The 21,807-nt window shown below is 55.5% G+C and overlaps 1 protein-coding gene across 3 annotated transcripts; it reads left to right on the forward strand.

Moving 5' to 3' along the window:
* Window positions 1-4: 4 nt before the first annotated feature.
* Akt1 (AKT serine/threonine kinase 1) lies at window positions 5-21,292 on the forward strand. 3 transcript variants are annotated; one of them, XM_075947273.1, is made up of 14 exons: window positions 5-111; window positions 3,171-3,306; window positions 12,909-13,037; window positions 15,694-15,805; window positions 16,094-16,241; window positions 16,655-16,786; window positions 16,864-16,929; window positions 17,661-17,729; window positions 17,973-18,098; window positions 18,167-18,295; window positions 18,370-18,584; window positions 18,815-18,902; window positions 20,020-20,122; window positions 20,426-21,292. In XM_075947273.1, the coding sequence occupies exons 2-14, from the start codon at window positions 3,261-3,263 to the stop codon at window positions 20,503-20,505; spliced, it is 1,443 nt and encodes a 480-aa protein (XP_075803388.1). In that variant the 5' UTR covers window positions 5-111; window positions 3,171-3,260; the 3' UTR covers window positions 20,506-21,292. The 3 variants fall into 3 exon arrangements, with proteins under 3 accessions (XP_075803388.1, XP_075803385.1, XP_075803386.1); XM_075947270.1 differs by lacking the exon at window positions 5-111 and adding an exon at window positions 692-833; XM_075947271.1 differs by lacking the exon at window positions 5-111 and adding an exon at window positions 1,004-1,129.
* The last annotated feature ends 515 nt before the right edge of the window (window positions 21,293-21,807 follow it).

The following is a 21,807-nucleotide window of genomic DNA, read 5'->3' on the forward strand; positions in this document are numbered from 1 at the left end:
TCCCGCCCCCCCTCCCGTGCCTCGCCCATCCGAATCCACAGCGAGGTCTTGGCTGAATGAGCCCTCCCCTTGAGTCGGCCCCAACATACACCGGCCCCTCTGGATGTCCAGGTGTGTCCCCTTCTCCCTGTCACCTGCCGAGTCCCTATCAGTCTCTGTGGCAGACAGTACTGAGTTGACTGAGCCCCCAGTAGCCTTCCTTTTTGTGTTGTGTGGCCTTTAGGACACCGGTGTCCGGCCTCTCCCGGCTCCCAAGATGGGGATAGTTGGGCCTCTTGAGAAAGTCAAACTGATCCACTCCCCACGCCGCCTCCGTGGGGTCTGGAGAGCTAGGCCGATAAGTGCCAGGTCGTTCAAAAACGGGGAACCTAGGCCAGAGCTGGAGCTCTGGATCCCCGGCGGGGCTCCGTTACCCGCGTGGCCCTGGCTTGGGGCCACCCGAGGCGGCGCCCGCGGGACCGCGCTCGCGCTCACGGGGTGCCTCGCCCTGGCCGCGGGCCGCGCCGGGGGCGCCCGGGGCGGCGGAGGCGGATGTGGGCGGGCGGCGCGGGCGCGGGGCGGGGAGAAGGCGGGCCGGCGGCCGGCGGCGGCGGCAGCACCGAGGCGGCGGGCGGCCGGCCCAGCGCGGTAGCGCACGCGAGTCCGGGACAGGCGGAGCGGACCGAGCAGCGCCCGGCGGCCGGCACCGCGGCGACCTAGACCCGGCCAGCAGCGCGCGCTCGGCCGCCGCTGCCTCCAGCCGGCCCCGCCCAGCGCCCGCCCGCGGGATGCGGAGCGGCGGGCGCCCGAGGCCGCGGCCCGGCTAGGCCCCGTCGCCCGCACGCGGCGGCCCGGTGAGTGCCCGCGCCGCGCCCTGTTCCGGGCCGCGGCCACCCCGCTTTGTTCCCGGCCGCGTCGCGCCGCGCCTCCGAACAGAGCAGGAAGTGGCCGAACGGAGGCCTGGGCGGGGAGCGCGGGGCCGGGCTGATCGCGCAGGAGGCCCACGCCGGCGAGGGTGCGGGCGGCCGCCGCGTGACCTTGGGTGGCCGCCCCGCGGGGCAAGGCCGCGGGAGAGGGGCCCTGTTAGCGTGCGCAGTGGGGGCCGGTGCGCCCCGGGGCCTGGGGCTGTCTGGGCACTCGGCCAGCGAGGGTAGGAGAAAGGCTCGCCCCGCGGCCTGCGTGTGGTGGGAGGGCCCTGGGAAGGAGAACTCATTTCCCACGGACAGAAAGTTGTGCGCGGTGGCACTGTGCCCGGGTGCGCGGTGGGCACTGTGCCCAGGCTAGCCCACAAAGGACTGCTAGCCCTCCTGGGCCCGGAAAGTGCTTCCTGGACTAGGTAGTTTCTGGAGGTGCTGGGGCCTGGAGGACGCGTGGGCAAGAATCACAGTATCTGGGATTCAGGATACTCGTTGAGCTGATGGATTTGTCTAAAGAGGACTGATTTTTGAGTTAGGTTGTGGTGGCTCTGCTCTGTGGCCAGACTCTCCTCCCCCTGGCCCCTGGTCTTGCTCCAGTGGCTAGCCTTGACTGCTTAGAACCACCACTCAAGTGAAGGGCTAATCGCCTTGGAGGGGCCCCAGCTGTGTGTGTGTGGGCCCGGTGTCCCAGAGGGGCTGAACTCTTAAGACTTAACAATAGCAACCATGTGCCCTTAGAGCAAGGCCCTCCAGGGGCACAGAGGGAAGAAGGTCCCATGCTCAGGGCTGCTTGATGTGGACATTGGTTAACATTGCCGTGTCTCTTCACTCCATGCATATAAATTTATTTTTACAGGGCGCTGGACAGCTGACTGTCATCAGCAGACCTTGGGTCTGGGTGGGGGTGGGGGGCATCCAGAGAGAGGTCTTGCAGTTCAACCCTCTGCCTCCAGGCCACACCCACTGTGACAGCCATCACCTGGGGTTCCTTTTTGGCTGTCTTTTTCATCCTGGCTTTCCATTGCTGCCTGCTTGTTGAGGGAGGGGTGGGAGCTTTCCTTCTTGGGTCAGGTATTTGGCATTTGACACATGGCAGCGAGGCCTTCCTTTTGTCACATTTAGCTTCAGTCAAAGCAAAGTAACAGTGACTCTGGGTGCTGGATTGTGCCTTCTAGGCTAAAGAGGTCCCTAGGGCGTTGTCTGGGTCTGCTGCAGTAGACCCCAGCTGGCATCTCTTCCACACTGACCTGGTCTTTCCTGGGCCTTTCCCAGGACCCAGGTGGAAGGACCTCACCAGTTCTCTGGTAAAGGAGTGCCGAATGCAGTTCCCAGAGTGCGCAGACTTGGCGATTAAGACTGGGGCTTGAGAGATGCCCAGGAGATCCTCCAGCCTAGAAGCAGTGGTGCGGGAACTTTACAAGATGAGCTGGCCAAGTGTGCTTCGACACAGGCTAGCTGGTGGGCCACTGCAGGACCCTAGGCCTTGTATGTTGCCTGCCCCATGTGTGGGCTGAATGCTGTAACTGTGGCTGTAACTGCTCTGCCCTGAGTGCTCCTTAACTGCTCACTGTCTAGACGTCTCTTTGTCCCTGGTTAGAGTGAAGGCTAGGCAAAACCACAGATGCCCAGTACACCTTAGCCCGATGAGTGAGGCGACTTCAGAGGAGCAGGGACCTGTTTTTGAGAGAGTCTGGGGTTTTACTGGAGCAGGTTTTGCTTGTTGCCCTGAAGGAAAGACTGAATTGCCTGCTCTGCCTGGAGCCTTTACAGTGTTTACATTCCTGTGTTCCTAATCCGAGCAGGTAGGAACCCTGTGTTCTGCGTTAGGCGTCCTCAACTAGAGGGTGATGAGAATGCAGGACGAGGACAGCCAACGAACACCCCTTGCTAGTATGGGGCAACGCAGAAGCAGTCAGGGCTGACTGCCTGGAGGAGGTGGACTGTTTGCTGGGTAGCAGATCCTGCAAGCTGACTGTCAGGAAAGGCCTTCTGGGGATACAGTGTTTCAGCAGAGGCCAGGAGGGTAGGGGTGGGCCTTAGCCCTGCATCCTAGACTGTCATGCCTGGCTTTGGGTGTGGCGGCTATGGAGGTGGGTCTCACACAGCAGTGTTTTGAGATAAATAAGGACACTGTCAGGGTAAAGGTGTAGAGGGAACCAGGGCCAGAGAGGGGTAAGCCCCATGAGGGGGCGTGGGTAATGGGGGTCGTCTGGAACTCACTAAAGCTGACCCCAAGCTGGATTCTGCCTCATATGCTTTCTTGACTTCTTCTAGACGCTGCGGCCAGGCCAGCTGGGCTCAGCCTGCTGAGAAGACACTCTGAGCATCCCTGAGTTACCCCAGTCTGTGGGGGCCACGGATACCATGAACGACGTAGCCATTGTGAAGGAGGGCTGGCTGCACAAACGAGGTCAGTGCCTGTGCGTTGCAGGAGCAGGGCTGGGCCTGGGTCTGCCCAGCTCTTGGGTGTAGAACTTGGGGGAGGAGCTATACTGCCCTAGCTGGCAACTTTGTGGCCATATCCAAGAGTACTTGCTGTGTTGAGGCCTGCTCAAGAGTGGCACCTCCCCACCATGGGGCTTTAGGTCGGCCTCAGGAGGAGTGTGCAGGCCCAGCTTTTCCCATAGTATGGAGGTCATGGCCTCCTCCTGGGGCCTCTTGGCCAGAGGCTGAGGCCCTGTGCAGGGCTTGCTTTGAGCGGCTTGGGGGTGGGGCCGACTGCTTCAGCCTCATTCCTGGCTTTCCTGGAAGGCAGCAAGGACATGGCTGCTGTTCCAGGGCTGGCAGGCTGGTAGCCTGGGCACTGCCCAAGGGCTCCTGAGGGCAGGCAGGGCAGGGTTGTTCCGCTTGGCCCCGTGCCCATCTCCGTCCTGGATTCCTGAAGTCAGGGGGCTCCTCATCAGCAGGGGCCCAGCAGGGGCATGCTAGCATCAGAACTGAAGAGCTAACTGGCTCTTCCTAGGCCAGGGCCCCTCACGTTCCAGCTTACCCACCAGCCCCTTCCTGCCAGCAGTGAGTTTCAAAGCCGGTTCCCCAGGACAGTCACTTGCTCTTTCTCCGAGGCGGGCATCTCAGCCCCTCCTGACTTCCTCTTCCTGCAGACCTGCTCCCATCGGAAGTTCTTGTGATCCTTGCCAATGCGAGTCACCCCTCCCATTCCTCCTTCTGGCTCTCTAGCAAAGGGAATTGTGATCTTGGTGGGCGGAGGAGGACGCAGACACAGAAGATGGGGAGTGGGGACAGAAGTTGGTGTAGTTGGTGTTAGGACTTGAGATGCGGGATAGACAGAGCTCTGGCAGAACAGGCCTGAGAGCCACAGGCGCTAAGAGGTGGGGGAGGTTTTCTGGATGGAGACTCAGGAGGACTCAAGCAGCCATGGAAGATGTGGTCAGCTGTTGAGAGGTCTCATTATGGCAGCTACTGGGAAGAATCTGACCTGTGCCGCTCATCTGGCTCCAGTCTGTCCAGCCCCCACCTGCCTTCCTGTCTCCCCAGGGCCTCCTTCCCTGGCCCCCTAGGAGTCCTGCCTGGTGAGCTCTGCTCCTGGGCTCATGTTCTACTGTCTGCCCCACCTGTCAGTCTTCTTTGGAAGTGGGGCTCATCCCCTTTGGCTCCTGTTTCTCCTCTACCCTGGCCACACACAGCTTATTTCATGGACAGATGGATATGTATGGCTGTTAGAGTTAGGGCCAGTCTTGCCGGTCCTCAAGTTACTGGTACATTCTCCAGGCAGGAACCCTTCTGAGGCCTAGGGGGTGTTGTATTGCTCCTTATGGCTGAGCCTTCTGAGGGGGCCAGGTGGGACAGGACATCAGGCCCTGTGGGTATCCAGAGGCTGTGTTTGAACCTGATTTGACAGCTGTGTCATCGTGCCTCTCCAGGAGAAGGTCATTGAGTTCCTTAGGCCTTGATTTCCACATTTATGGCATGAAAATGGTGGTGAGTGGGTGGGGAGGAGACTGTTATCTGTGGGATGGCCCAACTAGACATGACACCTACCCTGTGGAATGGACAGGGAACACCTGTCTGGGGTAGGAGCTTCCCACCCTCAGCAGCCTCTGGGGACAGCTGCCTGGTGACCAGCCTCAGGCCATTCTCGTGGTCCCTTATCCTCCTCTAGCTCCAGCCCAGGTAGTAAGGGCTCTGATGGGGATGATGACATCCATATTGTCATTCCTGCTTTGGGTTCTCCTACTGTGTCCTGCTCTGGCCCAGCCTCGTCCCACTGCTTGGCCTACTGCTCCTTGCTGGGAAAAGCCTGTCTTGGTGACCATTATTTCTCCCTTCTGAACACCCTTAGCTATATATGTTATGGGTTCCAACTCATACCCGCATCATTGGTTTGGGATTCTAGCTCTCTCCCTGTCTTGAGTTGAAGCCAGAACACGTTAGGTCAACCTCTAACCTGAGGCCACTCTGACCTGGCTGGGGTAGGCAGGGAAGAAAGGCTACTACAATTGTCCCTCAGTTTCCCAGGATCTCTTGTACACCTGGGTACGCCCCCCCCCCATATCTTCTACTTTGTTGGCTCTGTAGGTTAGAGTACTTCTGACTGGTAATTGAACCCATCTGTTAGGTCTCCCATGTCCAGCAAGGGACTTGGAGAACATACATTGGTTCTCAGCTAAACTCCCAAGCTCCCCATGGGCTGGCCATGCTTTCAGGGCTTTTTGGGCATATAGAGAGGATGTTCCTCCCCTTCATTCTGTATCTACAGAGATACCAGGTCCAGGTTTCTCCTACTCCGTGGGAGTTCACCCCTCAAGAAGAGTTCCCAAACTACTTCTTGGGAGCTCTATTTGTGTCCTGGACCAGAGGGTGCCCAGCCAAGTGCCCAGTGCCAGAGCAGACATTCTAACTATTGATCTGCAGCTGGACCTGAAAGCCTCTGGGCATCCTTCAAGGGGTCCATAGACCTATGGAAGGCAGTGGGCTTGAACTAAAGATGAGCGGGCAGCAAGGTCACTGGTCTGATGAGCAGGTGGATGGGCAGTGAGGACGGCAGCGTCACCCAGGAGAGTGGACATGCCAGGACTCAGTACTGGTCACATGTCCCCAGTTGCAGAGATTTGGGGGTCAGCGAACTCTGACAGTGTTTTGATAGCCAACCTGGGGTTAAATTGCAGGTGGCTGAACTTTTGTGACCGCTGATTTCAGTCCTCAGCTTGCAAATGAGCTCTGTACTGAGGCCACAGACTTATCTGTGTTACCCTTTTGGGTTGTTCCCCCAAATCCCTGATACCTGCTGGGCTGTGTACAGAGAAACTGTCCTATAGCCATCTACTTGGTCAGGTTAGTCATTGTTGTGTCCCCCAGCCCATAGCAGGTGGCTGGAACAGGTGGGTCAGGAGAGGACACTGACACAGTAGATGGAGGGACTGTTGGGAGTAGGTAGCATATACCGGCTGCAGGGCCAACTTGTAGGCTCACCCACTCAGCAAACTGGTAGTTGAGGGGCCCAGCAGGTTAGGGACCATCTAGCTGTCAATGCCTGTCAGGTAGAGGAGGTTCAGATAGGGGTGGAGAGAAGCTGGAATATGGTATAGGGCTCTCTTGCTTTGGGTCTGGATCAGTAAGTGCTGAACTCATGATTTCTGGGGAGAGTCAGTGGTCCTGAGCCTAGTGGGCAGGTCAGCATTTAGGAACAGGAGTTGTGCTGGGGGGGGGGGCTTAGCCTGAGAGAGGTAAACATGTGGCACCCGCTAGAGAACTGGACAGAGGGTGGCAGCTGAATGCTTTGGGCCCACCCCTGGAGGGACAGTCCACTGTAGTGTGTGGCTGTGGCTGAGTCTTGGCTGGTGCTGGGCTGAGTTTCCTGTTTTGTGAGCATGTTGAGTTCTCCCTTAAAACCAAACAACAAAAGAGGAAGCTGGGCGGCCTTCCACTGGGGTGTGAGGGGTCACTGCTGGCCCAACCTGGTGATTCCGGAGTGGGCAGCACTTCTCTGGCTTCCCGATCACTGTCCTCTAGTTGGAATTGTCTCTGTGGGGCTGAACCACGTGGAGGTCCCAAGGAGATGGGGAAATGTGTGGATATGGGACTCCACTGAGCTGCTGGGCCTGGGACAGCTTTTTTGCCCTGCCAGTTCTGCAGGGTGGCAGAGTGTCCTGTACAGAGGTACACTGAGCCCTAGGAGGAGAGGGGGTGCTACATGGATGGGCAGAGCCATGAACTCCTGCCTCTGCTAGGAGAAGCTTGAGTGGTTGCATCAGGCTGGTTCCTAGAAGTGCCATGGGTAGCAGGGAGAACTCTCCTGTTCTTGGCTAGCAGTTCTCTCTGCCCAGTCACACCCAGGCCAGGCCCAGAGCCAGCACCAACCCTTAGGCCCTCCTGTAACAGTAGTTGAGACTGTCCTAGCCACCCCACTATGGCTGGTGTTTCACCCACACCCAGCACTTCCTCAGAAGAGCCTTCCCAGCCAAGACCTAGGCCCAACCCAGGCAGGTGGATGGAGGAGCAACCAGTAGCCTCTCAGTGATCTCTTCTGATGCTCAGGGACCTGTCCTTTGCCTGCTTCTCCCCACGCCCACCTCATTCCTTCAGTAGTTGTTTTTGGAGACAGGGTCTTACTTTGCAGCATAGATTGGTCTGAACTCGCATGAGTTCCCCACCTCACCCTTTTGGGCTCTTGGCATAGGACTTAGGAGGTAGTGGTCCCTAAGACACTGTTTTAGAGAAGGCTTCCTGCCCTTGGCCAGGGTCCGGCTGGTCCTTGTAGTCTCTGTTATCTGTGGGGTGAAGGCAAGGCTGGGGCTGGCTCTGTTTCCCAGCACAGCCTCTCTGCTCTGTCTGAATGCCCCCCCCCCTTTTTAAGTATGTGTGTGTGTGTCTGTATGCTTGCACACACACACGCACAGGGGAGGAGCGCTCACATGTGCTACAATATACATATGTTCTGAGGATACCTTGTGATGTGGATCGAGGGATCAAACTTGAGTCATCAGGCTTGAGGACAAGTGCTCTTACCTGCTAAGCCATCTTATAGAACTGTCTGGGCTTCTTGGGCTATGCCACAGATGAGGTAGAGAGGGAGGGCACAGCTTTTGGACTCAGCATAGGAACAGTGTGGGGTCTCAGCTGTGTCGTGTGTCTGGGGAAGTAGGATGGCAGCTGTGGTGTTGGACTGTCATAGAGATCTAAAAACCAGGCAACAGGACAGAGGCTCCATGGCTTGCACAAAGACTGTGGGACTAAGCTGAATGGGATGATCTGAGTGGTCCAGGAGGCTCGGCATGAGTTGGATGTATGGCAGGGTGAGACTCTAGACTGGCCTTTTCTGGTCCAGGGAGGGTGGGAGCAGTGCTGTGGAGGAGGTAGGCATGTGCACCAAATACTCCCTGTGACCCAGGGAGGGGATCGGAGGTGGCAGTTGTGGGGAAGTGCCATAGACACCCAGTGGGTTCTAGGAGGCTGGAGACCTGGGCACCACCATGTGAAATAGACCCCGGAGCAGCAGGCAGGCGCATGGAGTCCGTCACTACATTTGTGAGGCGCTGTGGTTGGGTGGTTGCTGTATCTTGGCCATTCTCAGCTGATGCCTGCCTGTGACAGTTTGTCCTGGCAGACCCACAGCTCTGCTTACTTTCGACCTTGCTGTGACCTCTAGAGCCCCTTTGTCTCCTCAGCTTCTCCAGAGAGCTAGTGGATACAGTGAGCCCTACCTCCTCCTAGAGATTTTAATGTTGTGGGCTATGGGGCTCAGTGGAGGGCCAGCCTTCTGCAGGCCCAGACTGGCCACTGGTCCCCCGCCCTGTGAGACCTCTCAGAAAGGCAGGGCCCGTGGTGTACCTGGTGACACCAGACCTGGAGTCTCACCCTTCCACCCTTGCCTTTGCCCAGCTCTTGCTCATTGAGTCTATTGTGTGTGTGGGGGGGATGTCCAGAGACATGGACCTTCAGGGCCTTCAGGGAGCCTGGGAGGCTGTTGGTGATGACCTTGCCAGCTGCTGACCACCCACTGCCCAGAAGGCAGCTAGAGCTGGGCTAGCGGCCCCAGTGGGCTGCTATTAGCAGACCGCTTGCTCAATGTGCTGGAGAAGGTAAATGGGCACCCGGCAGCTGTCGGTGGGATGGATGTGCTGGCGGTGGGGGACGTTTGGTCGCTGCTGTCAGCTGGCGCCTGCTCCCCAGGCCTGCTGGGGCTCACTTTGCTGTGGAGAAACAGCTCGGTGCCGCCTGGCGCCTTGCCAGCTGCCGCCTGCCACTGCCACTGCAGCAAAGTGTTTACCCAGCATATCCAGCAGTTCCCCAAGAACCAGGGACTTGGAGAAAATGCTCACAGTGATCAGGGACCAGGCCAGTATCAGAGGACTCTAGTTGTGCCTAGGACATTGGTGACCCTAGGATGTGTCTGGAAGTATAGGTCATGGCTTTGGCTCTTACGTTGCCCTGTTAGAGTGCTCTGCTGTCGGGGGCCAAGCAGGGGAAGCCTCTTGTGGAGGTACTGTGTTAAGACCAACATCAGCATCCCCTTCACCCTTCCTTCTCCTCTCTTCTCTCTCCTCTCCTCTCCTCTCCTCTCCTCTCCTCTCCTCTCTCTCTCTGTCTCTCTCTCTCTTTCTTTCTTTATTGAGAGAGGGTTTTTCTGTGTAGCTTTGGAGTCTGCCCTATAACTCCATCTGTAGACCAGGCTGGCCTCGAACTTATAGAGATCTGCCAGCCTCTGCCTCCCAACTGCTGGGATTAAAGGGGTACACCACCACCGCCCAGCTTCTTTTATTTTTTAAAACAGGATCTCTGTATAGTCTTGGCTGGTGTGTTACTTCACTGTGTATACTAGGCTGGCCTTGAACTGTAAGAGATCCTCCTGCCTCAGCCTTCTGAGTGCTAGGATTAAAGGTGTACACTACCTTGCCCAGCTTCCCTGTTTCCTTCTGGATGATTCAGGTCCAGGAGACCCTGATGAAGGGATTTGGAGGTTAACCCTCACAGATGCTAGGCCATGTGGACGTCAGTGGGTGGCATCTCTAGGTATCCTTTCCTCCAGGATTGGACAGGATCTGGTCTTGGAAAGGTGGGTGCGCCTGAGGAAGCCCTTGCCTCCTCCTAGGTGCTACTGGCCTTGTTGCAAGAAGGTAGGGTAGGCCTTTGGGTGAGGTGGGTACTAACAACCACCTCTGCATAGAGGTGTGTGGATGGATGTACACATGAGCTTAGTGGGGAGCTGGGTCTACTGTGTTGCGTGGGCTTAGCCCCCCTGTCCGCTGTTTGCTGTTTTTGTTGCTCACTGAGAAGATGTTTTTAGGCTTATGGCCTCAAGGGCCATTGGGACCACACTGTGAAGGCGGCACCTAGTCATTTATCATCTGCCCATGTCTGTGTGAACACAGGCCTGATAAGGAAACTCCAGTTGTAGCGCGGCACCTCTAGTGGGCCATGTGTACCTGCATTCCCAGAGGCTGTGTGACAGGTGGAGCGCTCCAGCTGGTGCTCTGCGTCCCCAGCTGGACTCTCCTTGCCTGGTCAGGGTATCAAGCATCCAGATGGAGTAAGGCAGTCAAGAAGATCCTGGTTGGGCCAGAACCTAGCACTTCTGCAGAGACCAGAATGGCTCAGTACCAGTCCCTTCTCGCTGGAGTATGAAGAGCTTGGGGGAGGCCTGCCGAAGTTCATGTCGCCAAAAGAGACCCCATGGTATTCCTAGATACCATGAGTCCATGAGGGACCAGGGAAGCCATCTCTTGTATTGTTTATCATATGTTGATAGAGTTCTGCAGAGGGGTGGGGCCTGGGGGGGGTCTGTCTACACTGAACTTGTTAGCATGCAGGCCACATCCCTGGCTGCAGCTGGCTCAGCTGGTACCCCACTGACCACCTGGCTAGACCTTCAGGCAGGAGATGAAGAAAGAGATCTGTGTGCCAGAGCTGTGGCCCCCTTTCCTCTAGAAGGAGGCTGTCACAGGGAAAGATATGACGAGGTCACCTCACTTTACCTTTCTCCTTGGCCATGTGGCCTCTGTGAGACCTGGGAGGGGAAGGGCACCTAGGCCTTTCTGGATACCTGCCTTCTCCTCTGCCTGGTGAGTGCCCCTGCCTATACCTCCAAGTCCACATTCCAAAATCTACCTGGCCTGGGGCTGGTCATTTAGGCTAAGAGGTCAGGGTGGTAGTCTTCATGTGGGGGCCTGTACTGGGAGCCTGTACTGGGCACAGGAAGGTGGGCAGCAGTTGGTAAATCAAGATGGATTTCTGGGGCACGGGTGCGTTGCTCATCAGCTTCCATACTCAGTTAGTGTCCCGGGGAGCAGCAGCTGGTGAGATGGGAGGCACTCCATCAGGGGCCGACAGCTCCAGACTGGTGCTAGCGGGTGGGCACGCACAGTGGGTGGCCTAGGAAGGAGCAGGATGGGGTGGGCTGCTCACCCCCCCAGTGGCTCTGCTATGTTACCAAAGCCCCTGCCTACCCACTGCATCTTCTAGGCCCTGTGTGTGTGTGGGGGGGGGGCTGTCGTGGGACTCCTGGGCATGTGAATACTTGCAGGCGTGTTCCACCTGGTCAGGAGCAGGGCTGGTGCCTGTAGGGGCTCAGGGGACCTTGCAGACTGGGTAAGATCCCTGTTCTGTTCCTGTTGTGTAGGCAAGTTGCTGAGGCCTTAGAGCCTCCTCCTCAGTGAGGGAGGGTTGACTTTGGCCATTGCTTCAAGGCCCCCAGTGGCTGTGGGAGGTAGCTGGGCTTCTGGGAGCTAAAGATGGGAGGCAGAAAGGGTTCACAGGTGTCCTGGTGGTTGCATGTGAACTGTAGACCCTTGAAGAGAAGCAGAATAATCTTGTCTATGCCCTGGAGGAGCACCAGCCACAGTCAGGAGGAGCTCATGCTTGCTCTTTCCATTGTGGTACTGGGGTCTTTGTCAGTGCTGATGGCCGGCTTAGGAGACCTGCAGTGCCCTGATCCCTCGCTCTGATAACTGCCAGCCCCTGCAGTGGGGGTGTTGGCCTGGTAGTGGCTTTATTCACTGCTCTCACCAAGAGCCTTCCTCCATCTCTTAGGTTTCCTCTCATCCCGGTTAGGGTCATACTGTAGCATCTTGCAGATTAAGGCTGGTGTTTGGCAATGTCTCCCAGGGTGTCGACTGGAAGTGGCTAGATGGTGGAGATGGGGGAGGTGGATCATGTGTGGAGCCCTGCATTATGCTGCCCCAGAGCCCCAGCTACTTGTACCCTGGCAGGTCCTGAGAGCCTAGAGGGGGTCTGTGCTAATGTACTAGACTGGGTAGACTGTATTTCACCTGGAAACCTCGATTTGGTACACACTGTAAGAGGATAGAGAAGGAAAGCTGGCCAGCCTCCCTGGTGCCTGAGACCAGGGTGTTTGACCTTGTGACTTGGTCTGTGCCGTGGAGCACCTGGTGGTAGGTAGCCTGGTCCAAGCAGTTGCTCACAACACATCCCTCCAGGTCCCCTTGTTTAGGGCTCAGTGGGGCAAACAGACTTTATTCCAGATAGAGCCCAGGGACCCCAGCCCTGTGGGCTGCCTCTCCTGTCCTCAGCCTAGTGTCCCCTCAGATGAAGAAGTTGCCTAATTAGTTAGTTCCCTGTTGTTCAGACTCCTTTGCTCGGCAAAATGTAAATTAAACATTTTTTCCGGGTGTCAGTATGAAAAATGACAGTCGCTGGGAGATCACAGAGGACATCTGCTCTGATTCCTGAGTGTGGTGCCTGCTTATGGCTGATGTTGCAAAACTGGAGGGAACAGTGTTTTGCGTACCTGGGTGACCAGGGCAGAACTCAGCTGGGTACAGCACAGGTCTCAGCTAGGATCCAAGGCCCCCTGTTCCAGCCGCGGCACCTCCTGAGTCTGCTACACAGGCAGAGCCCTAGAAGATGCTCCCAACAACGTGCACTGGCAGCTTTGCCCTAGTGGCAGTGCCTTCAGGGGAGGCTGAAGTGGTCCAGATCCCTTCCCCACCTCACACTGCGCCCTTCACCTGAATCTGTGTGCTTGGGTCCTCTCAGGTGTCTGGGCCACTGCAGTGGTGTTCACTGTGCAACTCCTTATGTTCCCAACCCCTGCAGGGGAATACATTAAAACCTGGCGGCCACGCTACTTCCTCCTCAAGAATGATGGCACCTTTATTGGCTACAAGGAACGGCCTCAGGATGTGGAGCAGCGTGAGTCCCCTCTCAACAACTTCTCAGTGGCACGTAAGTGTCTTGGGTTGAGTGAGGTGGCTAGGCAGGCCAGTATGGAAGCTGAAACTCTCTATGCCCACTGAGAAAACTCAGGAGAGCCCCCTAGGTTTTGTCCTAGGGTGCTGGGCAGTGCTAGCTCTTGAGTTACCTCCTCTAGGACTGGTGAGTGGCCAGCTCTGACTGGCCCAGGGAGCCCTTGCTAGGAAAGCTGGAGGTTCCAGCATGTGATGACTGGACCTGATTCAGAGAGTGGGCTGATCAGGGTCCCCTAATGGCACTAAACAGCCACTCAAGGGCATTCACTGGGAACTCTTGGGTAGACAATGGGAGGAGGGGCTCCTAGTTCTAGGAGTCTGTAACATCTTAGGAACTATTTCTGTAATTCTTTTTTTTAAAATTTATTTATTTATTATGTATACAATATTCTGTCTGTCTGTATGCCTGAAGGCCAGAAGAGGGCACCAGACCTCTTTACAGATGGTTGTGAGCCACCATGTGGTTGCTGGGAATTGAACTCAGGACCTTTGGAAGAGCAGGCAATGCTCTTAACCACTGAGCCATCTCTCCAGCCCTATTTCTGTAATTCTTGGGAAGGCCATCAGAAGTCCTTTTCCCTGTGGGTCTTGTGGTCCCCTTAGCTGGAGTGCCAGTGGGAGTCAGTCCTATTCCAAGACTGGTGAGGGTGATACGGTGAGGGATATTGTGACACTATCTTTGAGAGCTTGCAATTTAAGAAGCTATGTCCTTGTTCTCTGTGCCACATTGTGTTATGCCTGGGATTGGCCAAGGGCTCAGCTAGTTTTGTAGGTGTGGTTGAGTTTGATAGTGATAAGTAGCAATAAGCCTGAGCCATGAGTTTACTAATGGCAGACTCTGGGGTCATCCTTGGGCTCCAGTCTGGAGTACAGTGTATGTCCGCCGTAGTGTGGTCTGCACTCTGCCCCCAGCACCTTCTTGATATGTTCTGCTCTGCAGGTAGCTGTTTGATCTGCCTCAGATCCTAGAGATGTCCATTTTCCTTGACTTGGCCAGTCCCCACATCTGCCCCAGAGGCTTGAGGTTTAACATAGTTTGCTGCCTCTGCAGAAGGATGGGGAAGGAATCCTAGCTTAGTTATTGCAAGAGGTAGGAAAGGGGCCTCTCTGGAGCAGACCCATAGGTATATGGGCACCAGCCAAGGGGGCTGCCGAGCAATGGGCAGGGCTTGGGCCTCAGGAGGTGGGTATACCAGCAGGGAACAGAGCAGGGTAGGATGTGTTCATCAGTTCAAGGGCTTTTTCTTGGAGGTGGGTTTTGGTGGGAGGGGTTGAGACCCCCAGCTTGGTGCTTGTATTCATCTGCTTGCCTAACAAGCTATCCCATATGTGCTGAGGGCAAGGCTCAGAGTGATTTTCCACCCCCATCCCCCACTCCATGTTGACACAGGCCTTCCCCAAGGCTGGGCCTCAAGCCCCTCTTGGCCCCTGGCTTGGCAGACTGCCCCCTGCTCATTCATTGGAGCCTGGAGGCCCTTCATATTGCCAGGACCCAGACGATGGAATGTGGGAGGCCTCTCAGCCCCTCCTGCCTTACAGAGTCTTGCCAGGAAGCCCTCTCGCTGCACACATACCCTCAGGGCCCTGGCTGTCCCAGGGATCCACCCTTATAAGTGTGCAGATTCTAGGTGTGTGCACCAGGCTTGCAGCAGGTGTGCATGTTCTGAGTATCCATATTCTAGTGTATGCTTCTAGTGTGGGCGCTGCATATGTGTGTAATTTTTCCAGGGACTCTATATGTGACTGGGGAAACAGCAAGATACTCCTGTAGCAGACAGGGTGGGTGGGTTGTGTGCTCCTGTCCCTCCTGGGGACATCAGTGTTCCTCCCTCCCTGAGGCCCAGCATGAGGTTAAGGGTCAGAAGCTGAAGGAAAGAGGAACTCTAGAAATAATTGCAGTGTAGGACTAACTGATCTACCTAACACCTTCTTATAGGGCCTCACCTTGGAGCAGAGCATCCCAGCTGCCAGAACTTGGCTCTCTGTTCCTTTAGGGAGATTAGGACTAGAAGAGGGGCTGGAGCTAGGTGTGGCGGCTCATGCTGTAATCCTAGCACTCAGGAGGCCAGGGCATGATTGCCTCAAGCTCAGGACCAGCTAAACCAGGCCAGTCAAAACCTCAGAAAGCAAAAAAGCCAGGATGGTAGCTCAACCTGTAAACTTAGCACTTAGGAGGGGGAGGCGGGATGCTTGCCATAGTCTGAGGCTTCCAGTCTACATGGAGTGTTCCAGGACTATACAACAAAGATCCAATGTCAAAAATAAACAATTTGTTAAAAATGAAAAAAATTATTTTATGTGTAAGGGTGTTTGTTGTGTGTTTATATACGCATGTGCTTGGTACTTGTGGAGACCAGAAGATGGTGTCAGATCCCAGGAACTGGAGTTACAGATGGTTGTGAGCTGCCATATGGGTGCTGGTAATTGAACTTGGGTCCTCTGGAAGAGCGGTTAGTGCTCTAAACCAATGAGCCATCACTCCAGCCCTCAAAATAAATAATTTTTTTTAAGGGAGGATGGAATGCACCTTCCTGGGATAGGGTGGGTGAGCTCTGGGGGATAGGGTCTGTCTGGCCAGGACTGTAAGGATTTCATGGAGGAGCAAATAGATGCATCCCTGAGCTCTCCTTTAGAATGCCAGCTGATGAAGACAGAGCGGCCAAAGCCCAACACCTTCATCATCCGCTGCCTGCAGTGGACCACAGTCATTGAGCGCACCTTCCATGTGGAGACGCCCGAGGAGCGGTGAGTGGGAAGGGGTGGGGAGGGCCCCCTGCTTGAGAGCCAAAGGCCTCTGCTGCACCCATTCTGGAGAACTAGGCTGCTGCTCTCACTTGCAGGGTGTAGGTGGCGAAATGATGGGAGAAGCCATTGTCCCTAGTACCTTAAGGCTTTCTGATACTCCTTAGTGTATGCAGACCCAGGTTCTGGGTGGTTGCCTGCAGCTTCAGGAACAGGTAGCCAGGCAATTGGTGGGTAAAAGCCATGGCAGAGCCCTTGCCTGGTGCCTAAGGCCTCACTTGACTGCTGCAGGGAAGAGTGGACCACCGCCATCCAGACTGTGGCTGATGGACTCAAGAGGCAGGAGGAAGAGACGATGGACTTCCCATCAGGTTCTCCCAGTGACAACTCAGGGGCTGAGGACATGGAGGTGTCCCTGGCTAAGCCCAAGCACCGTGTGGTGAGTCCGGGCTCTGTTTCTGCTGGAGGAATCTGGCAAGCCCTGTATCCCTGACTGACTGACTCCCTGTTTGGGTCTGGCTGCCCTGGCTGCCCTGGCTGCCCTTACATGGGTTGAAGATAAACCTCAATTGGCAGGATGCTTGTCTGGCATGCATGAAGCCACAGTGCTAAAAAAAAAAAAATGAAAATGAAGATGTCCACCACCTCCCAAGCCCCAGTGCTCTGACTAAATTTCACTGCAGGCCAATAGATGTGAGAATGGGCCTGCCTTGTCTCAAGCTCTCTTGAGTTTGCTGTGGGTAATTTGGAGTCTTGTTTGCTCTAGACACTGTCAAGCTGAAGGCAGTGGCATAGATATTTCTCCCCGTACGCTAGCTGTGGTGAGCAAGCCTAACTGTCTACTATCCACAGACCATGAACGAGTTTGAGTACCTAAAGCTACTGGGCAAGGGTACCTTTGGGAAGGTGATCCTGGTAAAGGAGAAGGCCACAGGCCGCTACTATGCCATGAAGATCCTCAAGAAGGAGGTCATCGTTGCCAAGGTGCGCGGTGGGTGGTGCTGGAGGGCGGGTGAGAGGAATGCAGGGAAGATGAGTGCTCACTTGGTTTTGCCCTCTAGGATGAGGTTGCCCACACACTGACTGAGAACCGTGTCCTGCAGAACTCTAGGCATCCTTTCCTTACAGTAAGTAGTGGCCGTCAGTCTGAGTCCATCTGAGGTAGGGCCGAGTGGGATAGAGTGGGTCAGTCACGTGGTGCTGCCTTCAAGGGCTTTAGGCGGACTGAGGGAAGGATGGGTGTGAGGTGCTGGCGAGGGGCAGGAAGCGTGCTCACAACAGTCGTGTGCAGGGAAGGAGGCATGACTTTGGTCTTCTGACTTTCATCCCCTTACTCCGCTCGGACCCATCTTTAAGCTGATTCCTTTGGAGGCCAGGTTTCCTCAGGGTTTGGTGAGTGAAGGTCAGGTATAACAGCTCGATTGGCTCCAGGGTCAGCATTTTGGGCTTGATGCCTTTAAACAGGGCCACCTGTAGTCCATGAGGGGACGGCTGCTGGGGTGGCTCAGCACACCAGGGCTAGGAACGCTGTTGTGCCAGACTCCTCCGCCTGGAGGCTTTTGGTGACCCCAGAACTTGGTACAGTCAACTTCTAAGCCATCTGCATTTGATCTCAGACCCCGTGTCTCTCATCTCAAAATATGCCATTTGATGTATGCCATTTCCCTCTTGTGGCCCTTGCTCTTGGGAGGCTGAGGCAGAAGGATTTGCAGGACAGGATGGCGTGGAATAACACTTGAGACAAGTGTTACCTTGTCTCAGGACACTGAAATGTGCCCTGATGTATCTTGGGGGTGGCTGTGTAATACCAGGATGTTAATGCTTCGTCCGTGCTAAAGCTTGCTGTGCTTCATTGCAGGCCCTGAAGTACTCATTCCAGACCCATGACCGCCTCTGCTTTGTCATGGAATATGCCAATGGGGGCGAGGTAGGGCCATAGGCAACTTCAGTGCAGGGTACTTGGTGGGTAAACTTGTCCCTCTGAGAGCCTTGGAACCTCTCTGCAGCACCCCTGGCCACGTGAGCAAGCCCATGATCGCTTGCTTTGGGATGTTCTGTTTCTGCTGAGTTAGAATCTCCAGATCCCTGGTTCTCTTTGGGGGTAATCTCTAACCTTCCCTCTGCCTTGTGGGTCATGTGTGGGGCCTCCTCAGCACTTTCCACCCCACAGCTCTTCTTCCACCTGTCTCGTGAGCGTGTGTTTTCTGAGGACCGGGCCCGCTTCTATGGTGCGGAGATTGTGTCGGCCTTGGACTATCTGCACTCCGAGAAGAACGTGGTATACCGGGACCTTAAGGTGTGTCCACAGACTGGGGGAAGTGGGGACCGGGGGCCTGGCCACGCTAACTGAGGCTTCCTACACAGCTGGAGAACCTCATGCTGGACAAGGACGGGCACATCAAGATAACAGACTTTGGGCTGTGCAAGGAGGGTATCAAGGATGGTGCCACCATGAAGACCTTCTGCGGAACCCCTGAGTACCTGGCCCCTGAGGTGCTCTGCCACTTCTTGTGTGTTCCCCCACCCCCCCATATCGCAGACACATGGTGACAGAGTCCCCCATCCAGGTGCTGGAGGACAACGACTATGGCCGTGCAGTGGATTGGTGGGGGCTGGGCGTGGTCATGTATGAGATGATGTGTGGCCGCCTGCCGTTCTACAACCAGGACCACGAGAAGCTGTTCGAGCTTATCCTCATGGAGGAGATCCGCTTCCCGCGTACACTTGGCCCTGAGGCCAAGTCCCTGCTCTCTGGGCTGCTCAAGAAGGACCCCACACAGAGGTAAGGGCCATCAGTGCTTCAGGCTCAGCCTCTGGACAGTACTGCTTCCCACTGGACCCACCATACTGCCCTGCACAGGCTCAGTCACATGCAGCCAGGGCAGACCCAGGGGGTGGTCAGGCAGCTAGGGGATACCCACAACTGCTCAGAAAGCTCCACCCTGCGACCATCCCCACGAGCCTGTCACCTTGCATGCAGTTTCTGACCTTGGACCCGTCTCCCACCCACAGGCTTGGCGGGGGCTCTGAGGATGCCAAGGAGATCATGCAGCATCGCTTCTTTGCCAACATCGTGTGGCAGGATGTATATGAGAAGAAGGTGTGCATCTGGCCACTGTGCTCCTTTCTGGATCACGTGTGTGCACACGCACATACACTCTTAAGTTTTCACTGGTTCAGATGCCCACGACAGGCTCACAGCTCTGTGGTAATCACATGCCCCCCAGAACCACAGGGATGTGCATAGGATGCTCACACAGGATAGGGCCACTTTGCTGCCCTGCAGGCCTCACTCACTCAGTTGCTAGGTCTGTCCAGGCCTTGATTGGACTCCTGCATTGCCTGCTCCTGCACCCTCACTCTTGCTTTTCCCTGGAGGGCTCCCGTGCCATGAGTTGAAAGCTAGCCGAGGGTGGCAGCTAATATTTAGGTATCTCCAGCTCCAGAGAGAGCCCCACCCCATTCTCCTAGACAATTTTTTTTTTTTGGCATAGTGGAGGTCACTGGCAGAGAGCAGAACCCCTTGTACTCTTCCATAGGTGGGGTGCCCTTTGGCTCCTAAGCAGCCTTGGCCCTGAGTAGCTGATGAGGCTTGGTAGGTGGGCTCAACACTGTATGTGTTGGGTGCCCTGTCACCAAGCCTGCCTTTAGTGTAACCAGCTCTCCTACCTTGAATGTTCTTTCTAGGCTACATGGGACCAGCAGCTGGAGCCCTGCCCTCTGACCATATGGGGGTGTGGCTGGCACACCTCTCCTGCCTATCCCAACTATAGATTCCTTGAGCTGACATGTAGCACTGCCCTTACGCCAGACTTTGGGGAGATGGTATTTGAGGATCCTTGCCTGTGGGACTCTAGGGGACATTAGCAACTTATATACACATCATTTTCTGGATTGCCTCTTGTCCCTGGGCTGTCAGTGAGGCAAGTGAGCTCCCCTGAATCTGGTCATCTTTGTCTCCTTCCCTATGTATGAGAAAACTTGCAAGAAAAAAATGACAAACAGAAAAAAGACAGGACTATTCCTGCCACCGGGAGATGGGCACGGTTGCTGTCTTCTGTCCCTGTGGGCCTGCCCTTCCCAGTTTCATCTATAGCTGCACCCTTTGCTAGTGGCTCACCCCTATGGAGTCAGCACTACCTGGAGATGGAGAGGGCTGGAACATTGTGATTGGAATTTGGAACAGCTGACACCCATCATCTTGTGTCCCTCCACAGCTGAGCCCACCTTTCAAGCCCCAGGTCACCTCTGAGACTGACACCAGATATTTTGATGAGGAGTTCACAGCCCAGATGATCACTATCACACCGCCTGATCAAGGTGAGGGCCACCCCACTCTAAGGTGCCTCAGTGCCAAGCTTTTATTGACTCTGTTTTGGAACTAGAGTTATGAGATGCGATGTGGGTGCTGGGAATTGAGCCTGGGTTCTCTCAGAGCAGCCCATGCTCTAACCGCTCAGCCTTCTCTCCAGCTCCAAATGCACACTTTTAAAAAGCTCCTTTGGACGGTGGAGTAACTAAGCTGGGAGTGAGCACTCTGAGGGCCTCCTCATATCCTCCGTTCTGTGGCGGGTGGGTGTGCTGTTCCAAGTCTGGGTCTGAGCCACCTCTTATGTCCCACAGATGACAGCATGGAGTGTGTAGACAGCGAGCGGAGGCCACACTTTCCCCAGTTTTCGTACTCAGCCAGTGGCACAGCCTGAGGCCTGGGGCAATGGCTGGCAGCTATCACTCCTTTGCATTGCCGAGTCCAGAAGCCCCGCACGGATCATCTGTAACTGATGGTTTTGTTTCTCGGATGTGCTGGGGAGGAACCTTGCCAGCCTCCAGGACCAGGGGAGAGTGTTTCTACTGTGGGCAGCAGCCTACCTCCCAGCCAGGTCAGGAGGAAAATTATCCTGGGGTTTTCCTTAATTTATTTCATCCAATTGGAGGCCAGATGTGGCCTCAGTGCCCAGAACAATTAGATTCATGTAGGAAAATATTAAGGACTTCTGCGACCATGTGCAATGTGGGCTCATGGGTCTGGGTGGGTCCTGTCACTGCCCCCATTGACCTGGCCACTCGAGCTGCCACCTGTCGTTAGGGTCCAGGGCCAAAGTCCAAATGGAGGGCACCAGAAGCACCTCACTGTGGTATGCTAGCTGGCTCTCCCTATGATGGGAGGAGGCAGAGCAGCCTCAGCACTAGGGCTCATGGGATGGCCAGGGCTCACCTAGGTTGACAGAGGAACAAGAATTCAGTCTGTCGCTGTGTGTCATGCTGTTGAAAGGCATTTTTCGGGGTTAATCACGGCGACAGAAGTGTCTGCCTCACACGAGCTCGTCCCTTAGCGCTGTCCTTAGATGCTTTACTTCTCCAGCTGTCCCCTGGCCAGACACTGTGGCCATTGCTGCACCATGTCGTTTTTTACAACATTCAACTTCAGCATTTTTACTATTATAATAAGAAACTGTCCCTCCAAATTCAATAAAAATTGCTTTTCATGTTTGTGGTTTGCTTTTCTGGATGGTGTGAAGTGTGAACCCTGTTTGTGGGTTTGAAGTGGCAAGGGTCACCTGGGACCTCATCCCTAAGGCTCGCTCCAGGGATAGCCTTCAGGGGAAGATATCCCTCCAGTAAGACACTCCTGATGACAAGATCCCGATTTCTGGAGTCCACTGTCCTCTTGACCCTCCCCAAAGGATGCTATCCAAGCCACTGGCGAGCCCTAGCTGCTATGTGTCTGGACAGAGCAGTAGGCAGGAAGGATCACAACTTGCTGGGGATACAGTTCAAAAAGGGCTCAAGAGGCCCTGATTGAAATCACATAGCATGTCTGTGACTGAACAAAATGGGGCCATTATGGGTTTGGATGGAGGTGACCGGAGCCAAGGTCATACTCTTAAGAGTGTTCAAGCAGCCTCCAAGATATACTGAATATGCTGTTGGTGCCACCTGGTGGCTACTGGTGGCTACTGCAGCAAGAGATGAGTCAAACCATTAGAGGCATCCAAGTGCTGGGC

This window comes from Microtus pennsylvanicus, chromosome 14, assembly GCF_037038515.1.
Source record: "Microtus pennsylvanicus isolate mMicPen1 chromosome 14, mMicPen1.hap1, whole genome shotgun sequence".
Taxonomy (NCBI): domain Eukaryota; kingdom Metazoa; phylum Chordata; class Mammalia; order Rodentia; family Cricetidae; genus Microtus; species Microtus pennsylvanicus.

Excerpts from the sequence above, each read along its gene's own strand:
- Akt1 (XM_075947273.1), top strand. The coding sequence starts at position 3,261 with ATGAACGACGTAGCCATTGTGAAGGAGGGCTGGCTGCACAAACGAG. Across the intron at positions 17,730-17,972 it reads AATATGCCAATGGGGGCGAG|CTCTTCTTCCACCTGTCTCG; the intron begins GTAGGGCCATAG and ends TCCACCCCACAG. Across the intron at positions 18,099-18,166 it reads TGGTATACCGGGACCTTAAG|CTGGAGAACCTCATGCTGGA; the intron begins GTGTGTCCACAG and ends CTTCCTACACAG.